Source organism: Patagioenas fasciata, chromosome 33, assembly GCF_037038585.1.
Source record: "Patagioenas fasciata isolate bPatFas1 chromosome 33, bPatFas1.hap1, whole genome shotgun sequence".
Classification (NCBI taxonomy): domain Eukaryota; kingdom Metazoa; phylum Chordata; class Aves; order Columbiformes; family Columbidae; genus Patagioenas; species Patagioenas fasciata.
Window position 1 is genome coordinate 1075456 of NC_092552.1, and position 23802 is coordinate 1099257.

The window sequence follows — 23802 nt, forward strand, 5'->3', positions numbered from 1 at the left end:
ATCCCCCCCCAATAACCCCAGGACCCCCCCCATGACCCCCTGACCCCCCCAATAACCCCAGGACCCCCCCCATGACCCCCTGACCTCCCCACCCCCCCCCATTTTGCTTAAATAAACCCAAAATCGGGCGTTTTGGTTTGATTTTTATTGGGGGGGGGGTGGCGGGGGAAGGTCCCAAAGTGGGGTTCACTGCGGGGGGGGCGGCTCCGGGTCCCCCCCCCCCGTCCGGTTCCGGCGTTTGGCGGCGACGCGGAGGCGCTCGAGGAGGCGCCGGGAGGTGGGGACCAAACTGTGCTGAAATGGGGTGAAAACGGGTGAAAACGGGCAAAAATGGGGAGGGGGGAGAGGGCGGGAGGTGCAATGGGGGGCAATGGGGGAAATGGGGGCAATGGGGGGCAATGGGGCAATGGTGGCAATGGGGGCAATGGGGGGAAATGGGGACAATGGGGGGAAATGGGGGGAAATGGGTAATGGGGACAATGGGGGGCAATGGGGGGCAACTGGGGCAATGGGGGGAAATGGGAGATAACGGGGGAAATGGGGACAATGGGGGGCAATGGGGGCAATGGGGGAAATGGGGGGCAATGGGGGCAATACAGGCAATGGGGGGCAATGGGGGAAATGAGGGCAATGGGGGGAAATGGGGGGTAATGGGGGCAATGGGGGGCAATGGGGGAAATGGGGGGCAATGGGGGAAATGGGGGCAATGGGGGGCAATGGGGGGCAATGGGGGCAATGGGGGGAAATGGGTAATGGGGACAATGGGGGGCAATGGGGGGCAATTGGGGCAATGGGGGGAAATGGGAGATAACGGGGGAAATGGGGACAATGGGGGGCAATGGGGGCAATGGGGGGCAATGGGGACAATGGGGGAAATGGGGGGCAATGGGGGCAATACAGGCAATGGGGGGCAATGGGGGAAATGAGGGCAATGGGGGGAAATGGGGGGTAATGGGGGTAATGGGGGGCAATGGGGGAAATGGGGGGCAATGGGGGAAATGGGGGCAATGGGGGGCAATGGGGGGCAATGGGGGCAATGGGGGGAAATGGGGACAATGGGGGGAAATGGGGGGAAATGGGTAATGGGGACAATGGGGGGCAATGGGGGGCAACTGGGGCAATGGGGGGAAATGGGAGATAACGGGGGAAATGGGGACAATGGGGGGCAATGGGGGGCAATTGGGGCAATGGGGGGAAATGGGAGATAACGGGGGAAATGGGGACAATGGGGGGCAATGGGGGCAATGGGGGGCAATGGGGACAATGGGGGAAATGGGGGGCAATGGGGGCAATACAGGCAATGGGGGGCAATGGGGGAAATGAGGGCAATGGGGGGAAATGGGGGGTAATGGGGGCAATGGGGGAAATGGGGGGCAATGGGGGAAATGGGGGGCAATGGGGGGAAATGGGGGCAATGGGGGGAAATGGGGGGTAATGGGGGCAATGGGGGGCAATGGGGGAAATGGGGACAATGGGGGAAATGGGGGGCAATGGGGGCAATACAGGCAATGGGGGGCAATGGGGGAAATGAGGGCAATGGGGGGAAATGGGGGGTAATGGGGGCAATGGGGGGCAATGGGGGAAATGGGGGGCAATGGGGGAAATGGGGGCAATGGGGGGCAATGGGGGGCAATGGTGGCAATGGGGGGAAATGGGGACAATGGGGGGAAATGGGGGGAAATGGGTAATGGGGACAATGGGGGGCAATGGGGGGCAATTGGGGCAATGGGGGGAAATGGGAGATAATGGGGGAAATGGGGACAATGGGGGGCAATGGGGGCAATGGGGGGCAATGGGGACAATGGGGGAAATGGGGGGCAATGGGGGCAATACAGGCAATGGGGGGCAATGGGGGAAATGAGGGCAATGGGGGGAAATGGGGGGTAATGGGGGCAATGGGGGGCAATGGGGGAAATGGGGGGCAATGGGGGGAAATGGGGGGTAATGGGGGGCAATGGGGGGCAATGGGGGCAATGGGGGGAAATGGGGACAATGGGGGGAAATGGGGGGAAATGGGTAATGGGGACAATGGGGGGCAATGGGGGGCAACTGGGGCAATGGGGGGAAATGGGAGATAACGGGGGAAATGGGGACAATGGGGGGCAATGGGGGCAATGGGGGGCAATGGGGACAATGGGGGAAATGGGGGGCAATGGGGGCAATACAGGCAATGGGGGGCAATGGGGGAAATGAGGGCAATGGGGGGAAATGGGGGGTAATGGGGGCAATGGGGGAAATGGGGGGCAATGGGGGAAATGGGGGGCAATGGGGGGAAATGGGGGGTAATGGGGGCAATGGGGGAAATGGGGGGAAATGGGGGGAAATGGGGGCAATGGGGGGCAATGGGGGAAATGGGGGCAATGGGGGGAAATGGGGACAATGGGGGGCAATGGGAGAAATGGGGGGTAATGGGGACAATGGGGGGCGATGGGGGGAAATGGGGGGCAACGGGGGGAAATGGGGGGTAATGGGGACAATGGGGGGCAATGGGGAGCAATGAGGGGAAATGGGGGGCAATGGGGACAATGGGGGGCAATGGGGGGCAATGGGGAGCAATGAGGGGAAATGTGGGGCAATGGGGGGCAATGGGGAGCAATGGGGGGAAATGAGGGGCAATGGCGAGCAATGGGGCCAATGGGGAACAATGGCGGGAAATGGGGGGCAATGGGGAGCAATGGGGGGCAATGGGGTGCAATGGAGCACGATGGGGTTCATTGGGGTGCAATGGGTTTCAATGGGGTACAATGGAGTGCAATGGGGTTCAATGGGGTGCAATGGGGTGCAATGGGGGGCAATGTGGTCCAATGGGGTTCAATGGGGTTCAGTGGGGTACAATGGGGTTCAAAGGGGTTCAACGGAGTTCAATGGGGTTCAATGGGGTTCAATGGGGTACAATGGAGTGCAATGGGGTTCAACGGGGTTCAATGGGGTTCAATGGAGTTCAATGGGGTGCAATGGGGTACAATGGGGTTGAATTGGGTTCAGTGGGGTACATTGGGGTTCAATGGGGTTCAATGGGCTTGCTTCAGCGGGGTTCAATGGCGTACAGTGGGGTTCAATGGGGTACATTGGGGTTCAATGGGGTGCAGTGGGAGTTCAATGGGGTTTAATGGGGTACACTGGGGTTCAGTGGGGCACAATGGGGTTCAATGGGGTTCAATGGAGTTCAACAGAGTTCAATGGGGTTCAATGGGATTCAGTGGGGTGAAGTGTGGTTCAATGGGGGTACAATGGGGTGCAATGGGGTTCAGTGGGGCACATTGGGGTTCAACGGGGTTCAATGGGGTTCAGTGGGGCACAATGGGGGCAATGGGGTACAATGGGGTTCAGTGGGGCACAATGGGGTTCAATGGGGTTCAATGGAGTTCAATGGGGTTCAATGGGGTTCAATGGGGTTCAACCGAGTTCAATGGGGTTCAACAGGGTTGAATGGGGTTCAATGGAGTTCAATAGGGTTCAATGGGGTTCAATAGGGTACAATGGGGTTCAATGGGGTTCACTGGGGTTCCACCGAGTTCGTTGGGGTTCAATGGAGTTCAATGGGGTTCAATGGGGCACAATGGGCTTCAATGGGGTTCAGTGGGGTTCAATGGGGCACAATGGGCTTCAATGGGGTTCAACCGAGTTCAATGGGGTTGAATGGGGTTCAATGGGGTTCAACCGAGTTCAATGGGCTTCAATGGGGTTCAATGGGGTTCAACCGAGTTCAATGGGGTTCAATGGGGTTGAATGGGGTTCAATGGGGTTCAACCGAGTTCAATGGGATTCAATGGGGTTCAATGGGGCACAATGGGCTTCAATGGGGTTCAAAGGGGTTCAACCGAGTTCAATGGGGTTCAGTGGGGTTGAATGGGGTTCAACCGAGTTCAATGGGGTTCAGTGGGGTTGAATGGGGTTGAATGGAGTTCAATGGGGTTCAGTGGGGTTGAATGGGGTTGAATGGGGTTCAACCGAGTTCAATGGGGTTCAACGGGGTTGAATGGGGTGCAATGGGGTTCAATGCGGTGCAATGAGGGTACAATGGGGTTCAATGGAGTTCAATGGGGTTCAGTGGGGTTCAATGGAGTTCAATGGGGTTCAATGGGGTTGAATGGAGTTGAATGGGGTTCAATGGGGTTCAACCGAGTTCAATGGGATTCAGTGGGGTACAATGGGGTGCAATGGGGTACAGTGGGGCACATTGGGGTTCAACGGGGTTCAATGGGGTTCAGTGGGGTTCAATGGGGTTCAATGGAGTTCAATGGGGTTCAATGGGGTTCAGTGGGGCACAATGGGGGCAATGGGGTACAATGGGGTTCAGTGGGGCACAATGGGGTTCAATGGGGTTCAATGGGGTTCAACCGAGTTCAATGGGGTTCAACGGGGTTGAATGGGGTTCAATGGAGTTCAATGGGGTTCAATGGGGTTCAATAGGGTACAATGGGGTTCAATGGGGTTCACTGGGGTTCCACCGAGTTCATTGGGGTTCAATGGAGTTCAATGGGGTTCAATGGGGTGCAATGGGGTTCAATGGGGCACAATGGGCTTCAATGGGGTTCAATGGGGTTCAACCGAGTTCAGTGGGGTTCAATGGGGTTGAATGGGGTTCAATGGGGTTCAATGGGGTTCAACTGAGTTCAATGGGATTCAATGGGGTACAATGGGGTTCAATGGGGTTCAATGGGGTTCAATGGAGTTCAATGGGGTGCAATGGGGTGCAATGGGGTTCAATGGGGTTCAACCGAGTTCAATGGGGTTCAGTGGGGTTGAATGGGGTTGAATGGGGTTCAATGGGGTTCAACCGAGTTCAATGGGATTCAGTGGGGTTCAATGGGGTTCAATGGGGCACAATGGGCTTCAGTGGGGCACAATGGGCTTCAATGGGGTTCAATGGGGTTCAATGGGGTTCAATGGGGTTCAACCGAGTTCAATGGGATTCAGTGGGGCACAATGGGCTTCAATGGGGTTCAATGGGGTTCAGTGGGGTTCAGTGGGGCACAATGGGCTTCAATGGGGTTCAATGGGGTTCAACCGAGTTCAATGGGGTTCAGTGGGGTTGAATGGGGTTCAATGGGGTTCAATGGGGTTCAACCGAGTTCAATGGGATTCAATGGGGTTCAATGGGGTTCAATGGGGTTCAATGGAGTTCAATGGGGTGCAATGGGGTTCAATGGGGTTCAACCGAGTTCAATGGGGTTCAATGGGGTTGAATGGAGTTGAATGGGGTTCAATGGGGTTCAACCGAGTTCAATGGGATTCAGTGGGGTACAATGGGGTTCAATGGGGCCCAACGGGGCACAATGGGGTGTCACCTGCAGCACGTGCAGCCCCCGCAGCGCCAGCGCGGCCACCTCCAGCAGCCCATCCCCCGTCAGGTCCGCCTGCGCCAGCGCCAGCACCGGCCCGGCCAGGCCGCAGCGCCAGACCCGCCGGAATCCGCCCCAACACGGGGACCACTTGTAGCACAGCAGCTCCTGCGGACGGGAAATGGGGGAAATGGGGGGAACTGCCCCAAAACGGGGCCCATTGGGAACACAGCGACTCCTGGGGACGGGAAATGGGGGGAACTGCCCCAAAACGGGGCCCATTGGGAACACAGCGGCTCCTGGGGGGAACAGGAAATGGGGGAAATGGGGGGAACTGCCCCAAAACGGGGCCCATTGGGAACACAGCGGCTCCTGGGGGAACAGGAAATGGGGGAAATGGGGGAAATGGGGGAATCTGCCCCAAAATGGGGCCCATTGGGAACACAGAAGCTCCTGGGGGGAACAGGAAATGGGGGAAATGGGGAAATGGGGGAAATGGGGGGAACTGCCCCAAAATGGGGCCCATTGGGAACACAGCGGCTCCTGGGGGAAACAGGAAATGGGGGAAATGGGGAAATGGGGGAAATGGGGGGAACTGCCCCAAAATGGGGCCCATTGGGAACACAGCGGCTCCTGGGGGGAACAGGAAATGGGGGAAATGGGGAAATGGGGGAAATGGGGGGAACTGCCCCAAAATGGGGCCCATTTGTCATACAGCGGAAAAAGTGGGGAAAAGGCGGAAAAAGGGAGGGAAAAAAGGCAGAAAAGTGAGGGAAAAGGCGGAAAAAGTGGGGAAAAAAGGTGGAAAAGTGAGGGAAAAAAGGCAGGAAAAGTGAGGGGAAAAAGGTGGAAGAAGTGGGGGAAAAAAGGCAGAAAACGTGGGGAAAAGGTGGAAGAAGTGGGGAAAAAAGGTGGAAAAAGTGGGGGGAAAAGGTGGAAGAAGTGGGGAAAAAGGCGGAAAAGTGGGGGGAAAAGGTAGAAAAGTGGGGAAAAGGTGGAAAAGGTGAGGGAAAAAAGGCGGAAAAGTGGGGGAAAAGGTGGAAGAAGTGGGGAAAAAAGGTGGAAAAGTGGGGGAAAAAAGGCGGAAAAAGTGTGGGAAAAGGTGGAAGAAGTGGGGAAAAAAGGCGGAAAAGCGGGGGAAACAAGGTGGAAAAGTGGGGGAAAAAAGACGGAAAAGCGGGGAAAAAGGCGGAAGAAGTGGGGAAAAAAGGGGGAAAAGTGGGGGGAAAAGAGGCGGAAAAGTGGGGAAAAAGGCGCAAAAGTGGGGGAAAAAAGGCGGAAAAGTGGGGAAAAAAGGCAGAAAAGTGTGGGGAAAAGGTGGAAAAGTGAGGGAAAAAGGAGGAAAAGTGGGGGAAAGGCAGAAAAAATGAGGAAAAAGGTGAAAAAGTGGGGGGAAAAGGCAGAAAAGCGTGGGGAAAAGGCGGAAAAGTGAGGAAGAAAGGTGGAAAAGTGGGGGAAAGGAGGCGGAAAAGTGGGGGAAAGGAGGTGGAAAAGCGGGGAAAAGGCAGGAAAAGGGGCGGAACCGCGGGGGCTGAGGTCACGGTGACGTCACGGTGACGTCACGGTGATGTCACCACGAGGTCACGGTGACGCCCCCCACCTGTCCGTAGGTGCCCAGCAGGATCTCGGGGTCCCCGTCCAGGTCGGTGTCGCTGAGCAGGGCGCAGGTGACGCTGTCGAACTGGTCACTGCCCGGCAGCACCAGCTGCTCGCCCAGCCCCCGCCGCAGCACGTCCCTGCGGGCACCGCACCGCGCCGCGCCGGATTAGTGCGCGCTGGGCTGCACTGGGCTGGATTAGTGCGCGCTGGGCTGCACTGGGCTGCGCTGGGCTGGATTAGTGCGCACTGGGCTGGATTAGTGCACACTGGGGTCTACTGGGTTTTACTGGGCTGGATTAGTGTGGACTGGGGTTACTGGGCTGCACTGGGCTGGATTAGTGCGCACTGGGCTGGACTGGGCTGCACTGGGCTGGATTAGTGCGCGCTGGGCTGGATTAGTGCACACTGGGGTCTACTGGGTTTTACTGGGCTGGATTAGTGTGGACTGGGCTGGATTAGTGCGCACTGGGCTGGACCGGGCTGCACTGGGCTGGATTAGTGTGGACTGGGCTGGATTAGTGCGTGCTGGGCTGGACTGGGCTCCACTGGGCTGGATTAGTGCGCGCTGGGCTGCACTGCGCTGCACTGGGCTGGATTAGTGCGCGCTGGGCTGCACTGCGCTGCACTGGGCTGGATTAGTGCGCGCTGGGCCGGACTGGGCTGCACTGGGCTGGATTAGTGCGCACTGGGCTGCACTGGGCTGGATTAGTGCGCACTGGGCTGGACTGGGCTGGATTAGTGCGCACTGGGCTGGACTGGGCTGGATTAGTGCGCACTGGGCTGCACTGGGCTGGACTGGGCTGCACTGGGCTGCACTGGGCTGGATTAGTGCGCACTGGGCTGCACTGGGCTGGATTAGTGCGCGCTGGGCTGCACTGGGCTGCACTGGGCTGGATTAGTGCGCACTGGGCTGGATTAGTGCACACTGGGGTCTACTGGGTTTTACTGGGCTGGATTAGTGTGGACTGGGCTGGACTGGGCTGGATTAGTGTGGACTGGGCTGGATTAGTGCGCACTGGGCTGGATTAGTGCACACTGGGGTCTACTGGGTTTTACTGGGCTGGATTAGTGTGGACTGGGCTGGACTGGGCTGGATTAGTGTGGACTGGGCTGGATTAGTGTGGACTGGGGTTACTGGGCTGGACTGGGCTGGATTAGTGCGCACTGGGCTGGATTAGTGTGCACTGGGTTTTACTGGGCTGGATTAGTGTGCACTGGGCTGCACTGGGCTTTACTGGGCTGGATTAGTGTGCGCTGGACTGGGCTGGATTAGTGTGGACTGGGCTGGACTGGGCTTTACTGGGCTGGACTGGGCTGGACTACTGTGTATTTGGGGTTACTGGTGTGTACTGGGGGTTACTGGTGTGTGTTAGCGTGAACTGGGCTGGATTAGTGTGTACTGGGGGTTACTGGTGTGGACTGGGCTGGATTAGTGTGGACTGGGGGTTACTGGCGTGGACTGGGCTCTGTTTGTTAGTGTGTACTGGGGTTACTGGTGTGGACTGGGCTGGATTAGCGTGGACTGGGGATTACTGGTGTGGACTGGGCTGGATTAGTGTGGACTGGGGGTTACTGGGGTGTATCTGGGGTGCTTACTGGTGCAGACTGGGGGGTTTACCAGTGCGTACTGGCACATATTAGTGTGTACTGGGGGTTACTGGTGTGGACTGGGCTGTGTTAGTGTGTACTGGGGGGTACTGGGCTGGACTGGGCTGGATTAGTGTGGACTGGGGGTTACTGGTGTGGACCTGGCTGTGTTAGTGTGTACTGGTGTGGACTGGGCTGGATTAGTGTGTGCTGGGGGTTACTGGGGTGTACTGGGCTTTACTGGGGTGGTCGCTGGTGTATACTGGGCTTTACTGGGGTGGTCACTGGTGCATACTGGGCTTTACTGGGGTGGTCACTGGTGCATACTGGGCTTTACTGGGGTGGTCGCTGGTGTATACTGGGCTTTACTGGGGTGGTCACTGGTGCATACTGGGCTTTACTGGGGTGGTCGCTGGTGTATACTGGGCTTTACTGGGTGGTCACTGGTGCATACTGGTGCATACTGGTTCATAGCGGCACGTACCGGTAAACCACGGCGGGTTCGATGGTGCTGGTGACGAGGAGGCTGTAGCACGGGGTGGGGGTGTCACCGGTGTCACCGGTGTCACTGGTGTCACTGGTTGTACTGGTGTCAGTGGTGTCCCCGGTGGTGTCCCCGGTCATACTGGTCGTACTGGTCGTACTGGTCGTACTGGTGTCGGGCAGCGGGAAGAGCAGCACGGTGGAGATGGGCCCATCCTGCTGGACGCTCCAGCTCTGCAGCACCACTGGGGGCGCACGGGCAGGTTTTGGGGTGAAACCCGGCCGGTTTGGCTCGTTCCGGGGGGGAAAAGGGGGTGCGGGGGTGTGGGGGTGCGGGGGTGTGGGGGTTCAGGGGTGTGGGGGTGCAGAGGTTCAGGGGTTTGGGGTGCGAGGGTTTGGGGATGTGGGGGTTTGGGGGTGCAGGGGCTTGGGGGTGTGGGAGTGCGGGGGTTTGGGGGTGCGGGGTTCGGGGTGTGGGGGTTTGGGGGTGCAGGGGTGTGGGGGTGTGGGGGTTCGGGGTGTGGGGGTTCGGGGGTGCAGGGGTTTGGGGATTTGGGGGTTCGGGGGTGTGGGGGTGCGGGGTGTGGGGGTTCGGGGTGTGGGGGTTCGGGGTGTGGGGGTGCGGGGGTGCGGGGGTTCGGGGTGTGGGGGTTCGGGGGTGCGGGGGTTCGGGGGTGCAGGGGTTTGGGGGTGCGGGGTGTGGGGGTTCGGGGTGCGGGGGTTCGGGGTGTGGGGGTGCGGGGTGTGGGGGTTTGGGGTGTGGGGGTGCGGGGTGCCGGACTCACCGGGGCCGCGCTGGTCCACGAGCGCCAGGCGCACCAGCCCGCTGTGGCAGCCCAGCGCCGTCAGGCGGCGCCGCGGGGACACCGGGGTGACCTCGAGCCACAGGACGCTGAGGGGGGGCGGCGGTGAGGAGGGGGGCGGGGGGGCGGGGGGAGGGGCGGGGGGAGGGGCGGGGGGGCGGGGGGAGGGGCGGGGGGGTGGGGGAGGGGCACCTGCTGGGCACGTGCTGCAGCTCCGGGAACAGGCGGGGGAGGGGCTGCTCCTCGAACTGGTGCGAGGCCTCGTTCTGGGGAATGGGGGGGTGGGGGGAAATGGGGGGGAAATGGGGGGAAAAATGGGAGGAAGGGGAAAAATGAGGAAAAGAGGAAAAAGGGGAAATGGGAGAAAAAATGGGGGAAATGGGAAAAAAGGAGAAATGAGGGAAATGGGGGAAAAGGCAGGAAAGGGGGGGAAAGGCGGGAAAGGGGGGGAAAGGGGGGGAAAAGGGGGGGAAAAGGGGGGGGAAGGCGGGAAAAGGGGGGAAAAGGGGGGAAGGGCAGGAAAGGGGGGGAAAGTGGGGGAAAGTGGGGGAAGGGCGGGGGAAGAGAAAAATGAGGAAAAGAGAAAAAAAGGGGAAATGGAAGAAAATGGAAAAAAGGGGGAAATGGGAAAAAAGGAGGAAGGGGAAAAAGAGGGAAAAGGGAAAAATGGAGGAAAGGGGGGAAAGGGGGGAAAGGGGGGGAAAGGGGGGGAAGGGGGGAAAAGGGGGGGGAAAGGGGGGGGAAAGGGGGGAAAAGGGGGGGAAAAGAAAAATGAGGAAAATAAGAAAAAAGAGAAAATGGGGAAAATGGGAAAAAAGGGGGAAAATGGAAAAAAAGGAGAAAAGGGGGGAAAAGGGGGGGAAAGGGGGGAAAAGGGGGGGAAAAGGGGGGGAAAAGGGGGGAAAAGGGGGGGAAAGGGGGAAAAGGGGGGAAAAGGGGGAGGAAGAGAGAAATGAGGAAAAAAGGAAAAAAGGGGAAATGGGAGAAAATGGAATAAAGGGGGAAATGGGAAAAAAGGAGGAAGGGGAAAAAGGGGAAAAAGGGAGAAATGGGGGAAAGGGGGGGAAAAAAGGGAGAAAAGGGGGAAAGCAGAAAAATGGGAGAAAAGGGGGAAATGAGAGAAAAGGGGAAAAAGTGGGGAAATGGGAAAAAGGGGGGAAATGGGAAAAAAGGGGAAAAAGGGGAAAAAGGGGAAAAAGGGGAAAAAGGGGAAAAAGGGGAAAAAGGGGAAAAAGGGGAAAAAGGGGAAAAGGCAAAAAATGGGAAAAGGGGAAAATAGGGGAAAAAGGGGGAAACGGGAGAAAAGGGGGAAATGGGAGAAAAAAAGGAGGAAATGGGAGAAAAGGAGGAAATGGGAGAAAAGGGTCAGTTTTAGGTGGTTTTGGGGCATTTTGGGGGCGATTTGGGGTGGTTTTGGGGTATTTTGGGGTGTTTCGGGGCATTTCTGGGGTGTTTGAGGGCGTTTTTGGGGCGTTTTGGGGCATTTTTGGGGTGTTTTGGGGTTTTTTTGGGGTCTCACCTCCTTGTAGAGCCGCACCGAGGGGTCGTTTCCGGTGAGCAGGAAAACGGTTTCGGTTTTGTCCCCAATGGTGACCCTGGGGGGGGGTTAAAAGGTTAAGGGGGCGTGGCCACACCAAGGGGAGGCGTGGTTAGTGGAGGGGGCGTGGCTAATGGGGGCGTGGTCACTCACTGGGCGTGGCTTAGCTGTAGTGGGGTGAATGGCAGCTCCAGGTTCAAGCAGCTTTCTGGGGGGGGGTGGGGGGAAGAGGGGTCAGAGGTCATTGTGGGGGGGTCAGAGGTCATTGTGGGGGGGGTCAGAGGTCACCCACGTGCCACGCAGTCCAGGTCGTACTCGCAACCGGGTTCGTAATCGCAATAAATGTTGAGGAAGGGGCTGAGTTTGTCCCCACAATCCTGCGATTAAAGGGGGGGGGACGCACGGGGGGGGGTGGGGAGGGGGCGTCAGCCCCCTCCCCACCCCCCCCCCGTGCGTCCCCCCCCCCCTCCAGGTACCTTCACAAATGTGATTCCGACCACCAACCCCCGCTGGGGGGGGGATTTGGTGAAGGCGTCAATGGAAACGATTTCGGCGTCCACTGCGGGGGCTGCGGATCAGAATGGGACCCCCCCCCAACAAGGACCCCCAAACCCCCTTGGCCCCCCCACCTCTGCCCCACAACCCCCTGACCCCTCCCCATGACCCCCTATGTGACCCCTCCCCATGACCCTTGACCCCCCCACAAACCCATGACCCCCTATGCGATCCCCAGACCCCTCCCCATGACCCCTTGACCCCCCATGTGACCCCCCAACCCCTCCCCATGACCTCTTGACCCCCCCATGTGACCCCCCCTGACCCCTTCTCATGACCCTTGACCCCTCCACCTCCTCCCCACAACCCCCTATGTGACCCCCTTGACCCCTCCCCATGACCCCTTGACCCCCCATGTGACCCCCTGACCCCTCCCCATGACCTCTTGACCCCCCATGTGACCCCCCTGATCCCTTCTCATGACCCTTGACCCCTCCACCTCCTCCCCACAACCCCCTATGTGACCCCTTTGACCCCTCCCCATGACCCCTTAACCCCCCATGTGACCCCCTGACCCCTCCCCACAACCCCATGACCCCCATATGATCCCGACCCCTCCTCATGACCCTTGACACCCATGTGATCCACTGACCCCTCCCCATAACCCCTTGACCCCCAATGTGACCCCCTGACCCCTCCCCATGACCCCCGGACCCCTCCCCATGACCCCTTGACCCCCCATGTGACCCCCCCGACCCCTCCTCATGACCTCTTGACCCCCCATGTGACCCCATGACCCCTCCCCATGACCCCCGGACCCCTCCCACCGACCCCATGACCCCCCATGTGATCCCCCCGGCCCCTCCCCATAACCCCTTGACCCCCAATATGACCCCCTGACCCCTCCCCATGACCCCCCGATCCCTCCCCCTCCCCATGACCCTCGACCCCCTCCCCATGCCCTCCCCGTCCCCCCCCCGTTCCCGCGGGGCCTGACCCGGGATGTACGTGAACTGCAGCTCCCGGGCCACGGGCCGCAGCCGCTGCCGCAGGTCGTGGTAGCGGAAGTGGATCACCTTGCCCTTCAGCGCGGCCGCCAGCAGCCCCCCGGGGCCGGGACCGGGGCCGTCCCCGCCCGCCAGCGCCGCCAGCCCGTACACGTTGCTCTGCGAGGCCAAGCGGCTGAAGCTGTCCTCCACCAGCGGGCAGCGGCCCTCCATGGCGGGCACGGACACCGGGAAGCGGCACCGGGCACCGCGAACCGGGCACCGGCACCGCGAACCGGCTCCGCAACACCAGCGCTGCCGCCCGCCGGCGCAGCCGCGACGTCACTGCCGCGACGCTCGCCGCGGATTGGTGGAGGGGACACGCGGCTCCGCCCACTGGGCGAGGCGTGTGTGGGACCCCGCCTCCTGAGGGCGTGGTTTGAGTGGTGGCTCCCCCCACAGGGAGTGGTGTGGAGTGTGGCTCCGCCCACCGGGCGTGGTTTGAGGGGATGTGCCCGCCCATGGGGCGTGGTGTAAAGTGTGAGTCCGCCCCTAGGGGCGTGGGGTGTTGTGTGGCTCCGCCCCTAGGGGCGTGGCCTGCGCGAAGGGGCGTGGCCAAGGGGAAAAGCCCCGCGGGGCCGGGGGCATCGGGGCAGCGCAGGCTCGTTAATTAACGTTAATTATCACACCCCAGGGAGGTTAATGAGGGCGGGGGGTGGGAGTGTGCTTGGCGGGGTGAGGGCAGAGCCAGAAATGGGAGTTTGGGGGGGAATAAAATGGTTTTGGGGAAAAAAATGGGGGGAAAAGGGGGTTTTGGGGGGCAAAACAACACAGGATCGGGCCTGTCTCTGCTCACGCAATGTTTTATTGAGCCACGCATGCAGCAGAGCCTTCCTCCTCCTCCTCTTCCTCCTCCTCGCCCCCCGGGGGGGGGGACACGAACCCCCAAACCCCCAGCATGGGGAGAACGGGGGGGACATGAACCCCCAAATCCCCCCCATGGGGAGAATGGGGAGGACCCCGGAGCGAAGGTGGAGGAACAATGGGGAATGTATTTACACCATTAAATATCTGAAAGGGGAATGGGGGGCTGAGGGGGGCGGGAGCGGCTCCGGGGGGGATTTTGGGGTAGAATGGGTGGTTTTTGGGCCAGGGGGGGTCAGCGCAGATCCTCCTCCTCGCCCTGGATGGTTTTCTTGATGCGGAGCAGCATGGTCGTCAACCATTGGTCCAGGCGGGAGATGGAGTCGAACTCCTTGACCTAGGGGGGGGACGCGAGGAGGAGGAGGAGGAGGGTGAGGGGTGGCAGGAGGAAGGCTGGGGAGGGGGTTTGGGGTGAATGTGGGTGGTTTTGGGGGTGCTCACCGCGTCGGTGTAGGCGTCGATGTTCTGCTCCTCGTGGGCGTCCAGGAGTTTCTGGGGGGGTGGGGGGTGAGACCCCAAAATCCTCCCCGGGGAGGAAGGAGGGGATGGGGAGGAAGGAGGGGATGGGGAGGAAGGAGGGGATGGGGAGGATGGGGAGGATGGGGAAGAGGAGGAGGAGGAAGGGGAGGATGGGGAGGAGGAGGAGGAGGAGGAAGGGGAGGATGGGGAGGAGGAGGAGGAGGAGGAAGGGGAGGATGGGGAGGAGGAGGAGGAGGAGGAAGGGGAGGATGGGGAGGAGGAGGAGGAGGAGGAAGGGGAGGATGGGGAGGAGGAGGAGGAGGAGGAAGGGGAGGATGGGGAGGAGGAGGAGGAGGAGGAAGGGGAGGATGGGGAGGAGGAGGAGGAGGAGGAAGGGGAGGATGGGGAGGAGGAGGAGGAGGAGGAAGGGGAGGATGGGGAGGAGGAGGAGGAGGAAGGGGAGGATGGGGAGGAGGAGGAGGAGGAAGGGGAGGATGGGGAGGAGGAGGAGGAGGAGGAAGGGGAGGATGGGGAAGAGGAGGAGGAGGAGGAAGGGGAGGATGGGGAAGAGGAGGAGGAGGAGGAAGGGGAGGATGGGGAAGAGGAGGAGGAGGAGCAAGGGGAGGATGGGGAAGAGGAGGAGGAGGAGCAAGGGGAGGATGGGGAAGAGGAGGAGGAAGAAGGGGAGGATGGGGAAGAGGAGGAGGAAGAAGGGGAGGATGGGGAAGAGGAGGAGGAGGAAGGGGAGGAAGGCCGGGCCGCTCACCTTGACCAGTTTGCACTCGCGGGAGTCGGAGAAGGCGGGAAACATCTCCTCGTACTTCTGCACCGCCAGCTGTGGGGAGGAGGAGGAGGAGAGGAAGAGGAGGAGAGGAGGTGAGGAAGAGGAAGAGGAGGAGAAGGAGGAGGAGATGAAGAAGAGATGGTGATGAAGAGGAGAAGATGGTGATGGTGATGAAGAGGAGGAGATGAAGAAAAGATGGAGGAGATCAAGAGAAGGAGAGGAAGAGGAGGAGGAGAAGGAGAGGAAGAGGAGGAGGAGAAAGAGAGGAAGAGGAGGAGGAGAAAGAGAGGAAGAGGAGGAGGAGAAAGAGAGGAAGAGGAGGAGGAGAAAGAGAGGAAGAGGAGGAGGAGAAAGAGAGGAAGAGATGAAGATGAGAAAGAGAGGAAGAGATGAAGATGAGATGAGGAAGAGGAGGAGGAGGAGAAAGAGAGGAAGAGATGAAGATGAGATGAGGAAGAGGAGGAGAGATGAGGAAGAGGAGGAGGAGGAGAGATGAGGAAGAGGAGGAGGAGGAGAGATGAGGAAGAGGAGGAGGAGGAGAGATGAGGAAGAGGAGGAGGAGAAAGAGAGGAAGAGGAGCAGAAGAAAGAGAGGAAGACGAGCAGAAGGAGAGGAAGAGGAAGGAGATGAGGAATAGGAAGAGAAGGAGATGGAGAAGATGCAAAGGAGGAAGGGGAGGAGGTGAAGGGGACAGGAGGAGATGAGGAAGAGACGAAGCTCAGGAGATGAAGGCTCTGAGGAGCATCCCCATGGGAGCTGCTTTTGGGAGCTGGAGCATCCCGGCAGCACCGGGGGCCCCGGAGCCGTCCGTGTGTCCCGTCCCCCCGTCCGTGTGTCCCGTCCCCCCGTCCGCGTGTCCCACCTTGGCGTTGAGCATGTCGATGCAGAAGTGGCAGAGCGCGGCCTTGAAGAAATAGTCCTTGGCGCTGTACTTGAGCAGGGGGCTGTCCATGGCCGCCGCCCCCACCTGCAGCAGGGACAGCCAGGCAGCCGGGTCACAGCGCCCGCGAGGGGAAGGGGAGCAGGAAGAGGAAGGGAGGGAGGAAGGGAGGGAGGAAGCAGGAAGGAGGGAGGGGAAGGGAAGGAGGAAGAGAGAAGGAGGAGGGAAGGGAAGGAAGGGAGGGAGGGAGGGAGGAAGTGAGAAGGAGGAGGGAGGGGAAGGGAGGGAGGAAGAGACAAGGAGGAGGGAGGGGAAGGGAGGGAGGGAGGGAGGAAGTGAGAAGGAGGAGGGAGGGGAAGGGGAAGGAAGAGAGGAAGAGAGAAGGAGGAGGGAGGGGAATGGGAAGGGAGGGAGAAAGAGAGGGGGAGGAGGAGGAAGGGGGAGGAAGAGAGGGGGAGGAGGGAGGGGAAGGGAGGGAGGAAGAGAGGGGGAGGAAGAGGAGGAGGGAGGGGAAGGGAGGGAGGAAGAGGGGGGAGGAGGAGGAAGGGAGGGAGGAAGAGAGGGGGAGGAGGAGGAGGGAGGGGAAGGGAGGGAGGAAGAGAGGGGGAGGAGGAGGGGGGAGGGGAAGGGAGGGAGGGAGGAAGAGAGGGGGAGGAGGAGGGAGGGGAAGGGAGGGAGGAAGAGAGGGGGAGGAGGAGGAGGGAGGGGAAGGGAGGGAGGAAGAGAGGGGGAGGAGGAGGAGGAAGGGGAAGGGAGGGAGGAAGAGAGGGGGAGGAGGAGGGAGGGGAAGGGAGGGAGGAAGGGAGGGAGGAAGCGAGAAGGAGGAGGGAGGGGAAGGAAGGGAGGAAGAGACGAGGAGGAGGAAGGGGAAGGGAGGGAGGGAGGGAGGAAGCGAGAAGAAGGGGAAGGGGAAGGGGAAGGGGAAGGGGAAGGGGAAGGGGAAGGGGAAGGGGAAGGGGAAGGGGAAGGGGAAGGGGAAGGGGAAGGGGAAGGGGAAGGGGAAGGGGAAGGGGAAGGGGAAGGGGAAGGGGAAGGGGAAGGGGAAGGGGAAGGGGAAGGGGAAGGGGAAGGGGAAGGGGAAGGGGAAGGGGAAGGGGAAGGGGAAGGGGAAGGGGAAGGGGAAGGGGAAGGGGAAGGGGAAGGGGAAGGGGAAGGGGATGAAGCTGATGGCGCCGAAGGCCCCACCTGCTCATAGATCTCCAGCGCCTTCTGGTGCTGCTCCAGCTGCGCCGCGTACGCCGCCACCTTCAGCAGACACTTGTTGGCCGAGCTGGGGACAGCGGACACAACCATGACCCCCCCGGCCCATCACGACACAACCACGACCCCCCCAGCCCATCACGACACAACTTGGGGGGAAAACCCCATCATTTTGGGGCCAAAACCCCCCATTTCCGTTACCTGTTGGACTCTTCCCCTTTGTAGTAATCGGCCGCCTGCTCGTAATGCGCGATGGCCTGGGGGGGGGACACAAAAACACCACAAATCAGGCACATTTGTATTAAAAACACAGATTTGGATGTAAAACCACGACAAATGGCACCGGAGCAGCCGCCCCCGCAGCCCATCTGTTCCGGCCATGGGGGGGACGTGAGGGGTTGGATGGGAATTGGGGCCGCGGTGCCAAAGCGGGACCCCCCCCCACTGTGTGGCACATGGAATGGGCCGGGTTTGGGCTCTTTCCCGCGCCCCAGGGTGGTTTTGTGGGGGCGGACGCGTTTTGGGGGGGATTGGGGGGATCTGGTGCTGCAGGCCTGGCCTAAGGGAAGAGCTCAGCCTAACCCAGCCCCAAAAACACCTCCTGGAGCCCCAAAAACCATCCTGGGAACCCCAAAATCACCTCCTGGGGACCCTAAAATCAACCATCTTGGAGACTCAATAATCAGCCTCCTGGAGCCTCAAAAACCCCCCTGGATACCCCCCCAAAAAAACCCTCTTGGAGCCCCAAAATCACCTCCTGGGGACCCCAAAAAACCATCCTGGGGACCCCAAAATCAACGTCACGGAGCCCCCAAAAAATAAACATCCTGGGGACCCCAAAAAATGATCCTGGGGACCTCAAATAAACCCTCTTGGAGCCCCAAAATCAAGCTCCTGGGGACCCCAAATAAACCCTCTTGGAGCCCCAAAATCAACCTCCTGGGGACCCCGAAAACCATCTTGGGGACCCCAAAACCACCTCCTGGGGACCCCAAATAAAACCTCTTGGAGCCCCAAAATCAACCTCCTGGAGCCCCCCAAAACCAAACAGGGAGCCCCCAAAACCAAACACGGAGCCCCAAAACCAAACAGGGAGCCCCCAAAACCAAACAGGGAGCCCCCAAAACCCCTGTGGGAGCCCCCAAAACCAAACATGGAGCCCCAAAACCCCTCTGGGAGCCCCAAAACCAAACACGGAGCCCCAAAACTAAACACGGAGCCCCAAAACCAAACACGGAGCCCCAAAACCAAACACGGAGTCCCAAAACCAAACATGGAGCCCCCAAAACTCCTCTGGGAGCCCCAAAACCAAACACGGAGCCCCAAAACCAAACACGGAGCCCCAAAACCCGATGGTTTCACCCCATTTTCAGGTCCCCATGTGGCTTTGGGGTGAACTCGACCTTCTCGATGTCGACCAGCTCGGTCTCGTAGATCTCGGCGATGGAGACGTGGTGCTTGGCCGCAATGGTGAACCGGCCCTAAATGGGGAGGAAATGGGGAGGAAATGGGGGTTCCGAGGGTCTGCACCCCAAAAATGGGCTGGGGAGGGGAGGATTGAGCCCCCGAAATGGGGAGGAAAGGGGTGGATTTGGGACTCACCATGTCGGTGTAGATCTCGATGGCCCGGAGCAGGCAGTTAATGGCCTCTGGGGGAGAATGGGGGGTTTTGGGGGGGGTTTTGGGGGGTTTAGGGGGTGAACCCCCCACCCAGACCCCCCCTGGAGAAAAGCGTTTGTGTTAAAATGGGGGACGGAGGCGTAAATGGGGGCGCTGAGCTCAAAAATGGGGATGTGGAGACCAAAATGGGGGGGATTGAGCCCAAAGTAGGGGGGATGCGGAGCCTAAAGAGGGCGCAAAAAAAGGGGTGGAACGGGGGGCAAAAAGGGGCGGGACGGGGGGCAAAAAGGGGCGGAACGGGGTGTTTTGGGTCTCACCTTGCGGGTCGGACTTCTTGAAGGCGTTTCCTGCGTCCACCAGGCTGGCGGCGGCGTCGTGTTTGCTCTGGAGCTGCAGCTGCAGCTGCGCCGCGCGGCAGAACGCGCTGCCCGCCGCTATGGGGGACACAAATTGGGGGGACACACGGATCAGGGGGACACACAGATCAGGGGTGTGCGCCGTGCGGCAGAACGCGCTGCCCGCCGCTATGGGGGGACACAAATTGGGGGGACACACAGATCAGGGGTGTGCACCATGCGGCAGAACGCGCTGCCCGCCGCTATGGGGGACACAAATTGGGGGGACACACGGATCAGGGGGACACACAGATCAGGGGTGTGCGCCATGCGGCAGAACGCGCTGCCCGCCGCTATGGGGGACACAAATTGGGGGGACACACAGATCAGGGGGACACACAGATCAGGGGTGTGCACCGTGCGGCAGAACGCGCTGCCCGCCGCTATGGGGGACACAAATTGGGGGGACACAGATCAGGGGTGTGCACCATGCGGCAGAACGCGCTGCCCGCCGCTATGGGGGACACACAGATCAGGGGGACACACGGATCAGGGGTGTGCGCCATGCGGCAGAACGCGCTGCCCGCCGCTATGGGGGGACACAAATTGGGGGGACACACGGATCAGGGGGACACACAGATCAGGGGGTGTGCACCATGCGGCAGAACGCGCTGCCCGCCACTATGGGGGACACAAATTGGGGGGACACACAGATCAGGGGTGTGCACCGTGCGGCAGAACGCGCTGCCCGCCGCTATGGGGGACACAAATTGGGGGGACACAGATCAGGGGGACACACAGATCAGGGGTGTGCGCCGTGTGGGAGAACGCGCTGCCCGCCGCTATGGGGGGCACAAATTGGGGGGACACACAGATCAGGGGGACACAGATTGGGGGGACACAGATCGGGGTAAGGGGGGGTCACGGGTGGGGTGGGGGCGGTAAGGGGGGGTCACGGGTGGGGTGGGGGATGGTAAGGGGGGGTCACGGGTGGGGTGGGGGCGGTAATGGGGGGGTCACTGGTGGGGGTGATAAAGGGGGGGTCACGGGTGGGGGTGATAAGGGGGTGTCATGGGTTAAGGGGGGGGTGGTAAGGGGGGAGTCACGGGTGGGGTGGGGGATGATAAGGGGGGGTCACGGGTGGGGTGGGGGATGGTAAGGGGGGTCACGGGTGGGGTGGGGGATGGTAAGGGGGGTCACAGGTGGGGGTGGGGGCGGTAAGGGGGGGGTCACGGGTGGGGTGGGGGCGGTAAGGGGGGGGTCACGGGTGGGGTGGGGGCGGTAAGGGGGGGTCACGGGTGGGGTGGGGGATGGTAAGGGGGGTCACGGGTGGGGTGGGGGATGGTAAGGGGGGTCACGGGTGGGGGTGGGGGCGGTAAGGGGGGGGTCACGGGTGGGGTGGGGGCGGTAAGGGGGGGGTCACGGGTGGGGTGGGGGCGGTAAGGGGGGGGTCACGGGTGGGGTGGGGGCGGTAAGGGGGGGGTCACGGGTGGGGTGGGGGCGGTAAGGGGGGGGTCACGGGTGGGGTGGGGGCGGTAAGGGGGGGGTCACGGGTGGGGTGGGGGCGGTAAGGGGGGGGTCACGGGTGGGGTGGGGGCGGTAAGGGGGGGGTCACGGGTGGGGTGGGGGCGGTAAGGGGGGGGTCACGGGTGGGGTGGGGGCGGTAAGGGGGGTCACGGGTGGGGTGGGGGCGGTAAGGGGGGCGCTGCACCCACCGCTCCAGTTCTTGGCCATCTTGAACATGTTGGCTGCGCGGGCGTAGGTGTCGCAGGCCTCCTCCAGCCGGGACGAGCCCCTGCGGAACGGCACCGAAACGGCACCGAAATAGCACCAAAATAGCACCCTGGGCACCCAGCCACCCTCCTGGGCACCCAAATACCCTCCTGGGCACCCAAAATACCCCCCTGAGCACCCAAAACACCCCCCTGGGCACCCAAAACACCCCCCCGGGCACCCAAAACACCCCCCCGGGCACCCAAACTTCACCCTCCTAGACCTGAAAAACGACCTCCTGGGAACACAAAATACCCCCCTGGGCACCCAAAATATCCTCATAAGACCCCAAAATATCATCCTGGGCACCCAAATACCCCCCCATGGTACCCAAAATACCCTCCTGGGGACCCAAAAGTCACCCTTGGCACCCAAAATATCCTCATAAGACCCCAAAATATCATCTTGGGCACCCAAATACCCTCCTGGGCACCCAAAATATCCTCATAAGACCCCAAAATATCATCCTGGACACCCAAATACCCTCTTGGGGACCCAAAATACCCTCCTGGGGACCCAAAAGTCATCCTTGGCACCCAAAATACCCTCATAAAACCCCAAAATATCATCCTGGGTACCTAAATACGCCCCCATGGCACCCAAAATACCCCCCTGGGCACCCAAAATATCATCTTGGGCACCCAAATACCCTCCTGGGCACCCAAAATATCCTCACAAGACCCCAAAATACCCTCATAAGACCCCAAAATATCATCCTGGGCACTCAAATACCCTCCTGGGGACCCAAAATACCCTCCTGGGGACCCAAAAGTCACCCTTGGCACCCAAAATATCCTCATAAGACCCCAAAATATCATCCTGGGCACCCAAAATATCCTCACAAGACCCAAAAATATCCTCATAAGACCCCAAAATATCATCTTGGGCACCCAAATACCCTCCCAAGCCCCCAAAACGTCCTCACAAGACCCCAAAAATATCATTCTTAGCACCCAAAATATCATCCTGAGCCCCAAAATCACCCTAAAGGCCCCTAAACATCCTCCTGAACCCCAAAATACCCTCGTGGGGCCCCAAAACCACCCCCCAGAGACAAATTTTCACCCCAAATTCATCCAGTCCTCAGTGTTCACCCCCAATCCCCCAGTTTTCACCCCAAACTCCTCAGTTTTCACCCCAAACTCCTCAGTTTTCACCCCAAACCCCCCGGCCCCGCTCCCTCAGCGGCTCCCCAGGCCTCGCCCCCCCCACCCCGTCGCTGCGGGGCCGCCCAGAGGAGCCCGGGGCCGGTCGGGCCGGGCCGCCCTCACCCGAAGAGGCCGGCGAAGAAGGACTGGGAGCCTCGGACCTTCTTGTCGGCCTCGGCCATCAGCTGCAGCGCCTCCTTCTCCTTCCCGGCCGGGTCCATGGCGGCCGCGGCCTTCACTTCCGCCTTCACTTCCGCCTTCCTCACCACTCGCCCTGCTCACGTGACACAGGCAGCGACGCCGCCGGCCGCCTGTCTCACGTGACTCGCTGAGTAACACACGCCGCTTCCCGCCCCCCCTCTCCCTGTCCTGTGATAGGCGGCTCTCTGGGCCAATCGGAACGGAGAAGGCGGGGTGTGGGCAGAGCGCCAGCCAATGCGAGGGCTTGCGGACCAAGGTGGGGACTGGAGGGGGCGGAGCCGGCGGCACAAGGAGGCGGCGGGAGCCGTGAGGAGAGCGGCGCGTCGGTCGTGGTTGTCCCGTGAGTGTTAACGAGCTGCGGCTTCATTAACGAGGTACGCGTTCATTAACGAGCTGCGGGCACATTAACGAGATACGTGCCCCGTTTTCGCGTGTTTTGCCCCCAAAACGGGGGGGAATGGGGGAAACGGGCCTGGGGGAGGAGGAGGACTGGGGGACTTGGGGAGTTCAGGGAGGCCCTGAGGCTTTCGTGTCCCTTTCTCTCCACAGGGGACGTTTCGCTGCTGTTTTCCCCCCCATTTGGCCCCGGTATCGCGATGGGCGGCACCGACGGCTCCGGTATCGTGATGGGCAGTGATAGGGGCCCTGGTACCGTGATGGGCAGAACCAACAGCCCCAGTATCGTGATGGGAAGTACTGACGGTCCCGGTATCGCGACAGCAGCACCGACAGCCCCGGTATCGTGATGGGCAGCGACAACGGCCCCGGTATCGCGATGGGTGGCACCAACAGCCCCGGTATCGCGACGGCAGCACCAACAGCCCCGGTATCGCGATGGGCAGTGACAATGGCCCCGGTATCACAACGGCCCCGGTATCACGGTGGGCAGCAATGATTGTCCCGGTATCGCGATGGGTAGTGACAACGGCCCCGGTATTGCGATGGTGGCACCGACAGTCCCGGTATCGCGATGGGCAGCGACAACGGCCCCGGTATTGCGATGGTGGCACCGACAGCACCGGTATCGCGATGGGCAGCGACAACGGCCCCGCTATCACAACGGCCCCGGTATCGCGATGGGCAGAGCCAACAACTCCGGGATCGTGATGGGCGGCATCAATGGCCTTGGTATCGCGATGGGGGCACCGACGGCCCCGGTATCGCGATAGGGAGCACTGATGGTCCTGGTATCGTGACGGGTGGCACCAACAGCACTGGTGTCGCAATGGGCAGTGACGACAGCTCCGGTATCGCGATGGGCAGCAATGATTGTCCCGGTATCGCGACAGCAGCACCGACGGCCCTGATATCGTGATGGGCAGTGACAGGGGCCCCGGTATCGTGATGGGCAGAACCAACAGCCCCAGTATCGTGATGGGAAGCACTGACGGTTCCGGTATCGCGACAGCAGCACCGACAGCCCCGGTATCGCGATGGGCAGTGACAACGGCCCCGGTATCGCGATGGGCAGAACCAACAGCTCCGGGATCGCGGTGGTGGCACCGACGGCCCCGGTATCGCGATAGTGAGCACTGATGGTCCTGGTATCGCAACAGGTGGCAACAACAGCGCTGGTATCGTCACAGCAGCAGTGACAATGGCCCCAGTATCGTGATGGGCAGCAATGATGGTACTGGTAGCACGATGGGTGGCACCGACGGCCCCGGTATCGCGATGGGTGGCACTGACGGCCCCGGTATCGC

General features: G+C 60.8%; 2 protein-coding genes across 2 annotated transcripts; both read right to left on the minus strand.

Annotated features, from left to right (window-relative positions):
* Window positions 1-130: 130 nt before the first annotated feature.
* KPTN (kaptin, actin binding protein) lies at window positions 131-13119 on the minus strand. The gene is given in 11 exon segments (XM_071800806.1): window positions 131-294; window positions 5292-5453; window positions 6886-7021; window positions 8956-9199; window positions 9740-9923; window positions 9925-10023; window positions 11277-11352; window positions 11448-11502; window positions 11587-11671; window positions 11771-11853; window positions 12787-13119. Coding segments are annotated over 11 exon segments (1455 nt in total). The 5' UTR covers window positions 13010-13119; the 3' UTR covers window positions 131-186.
* A 501-nt stretch (window positions 13120-13620) lies between these two features.
* NAPA (NSF attachment protein alpha) lies at window positions 13621-22174 on the minus strand. The gene is made up of 11 exons (XM_065859419.2): window positions 22022-22174; window positions 20693-20772; window positions 18960-19076; window positions 18625-18671; window positions 18426-18503; window positions 17224-17279; window positions 17008-17092; window positions 15805-15909; window positions 14925-14993; window positions 14141-14191; window positions 13621-14036 (listed from the first exon to the last, which is right to left on the minus strand). Exons 1-11 carry the CDS (start codon window positions 22117-22119, stop codon window positions 13935-13937), a joined length of 888 nt encoding a protein of 295 aa, XP_065715491.2. The 5' UTR covers window positions 22120-22174; the 3' UTR covers window positions 13621-13934.
* Window positions 22175-23802: the final 1628 nt, after the last annotated feature.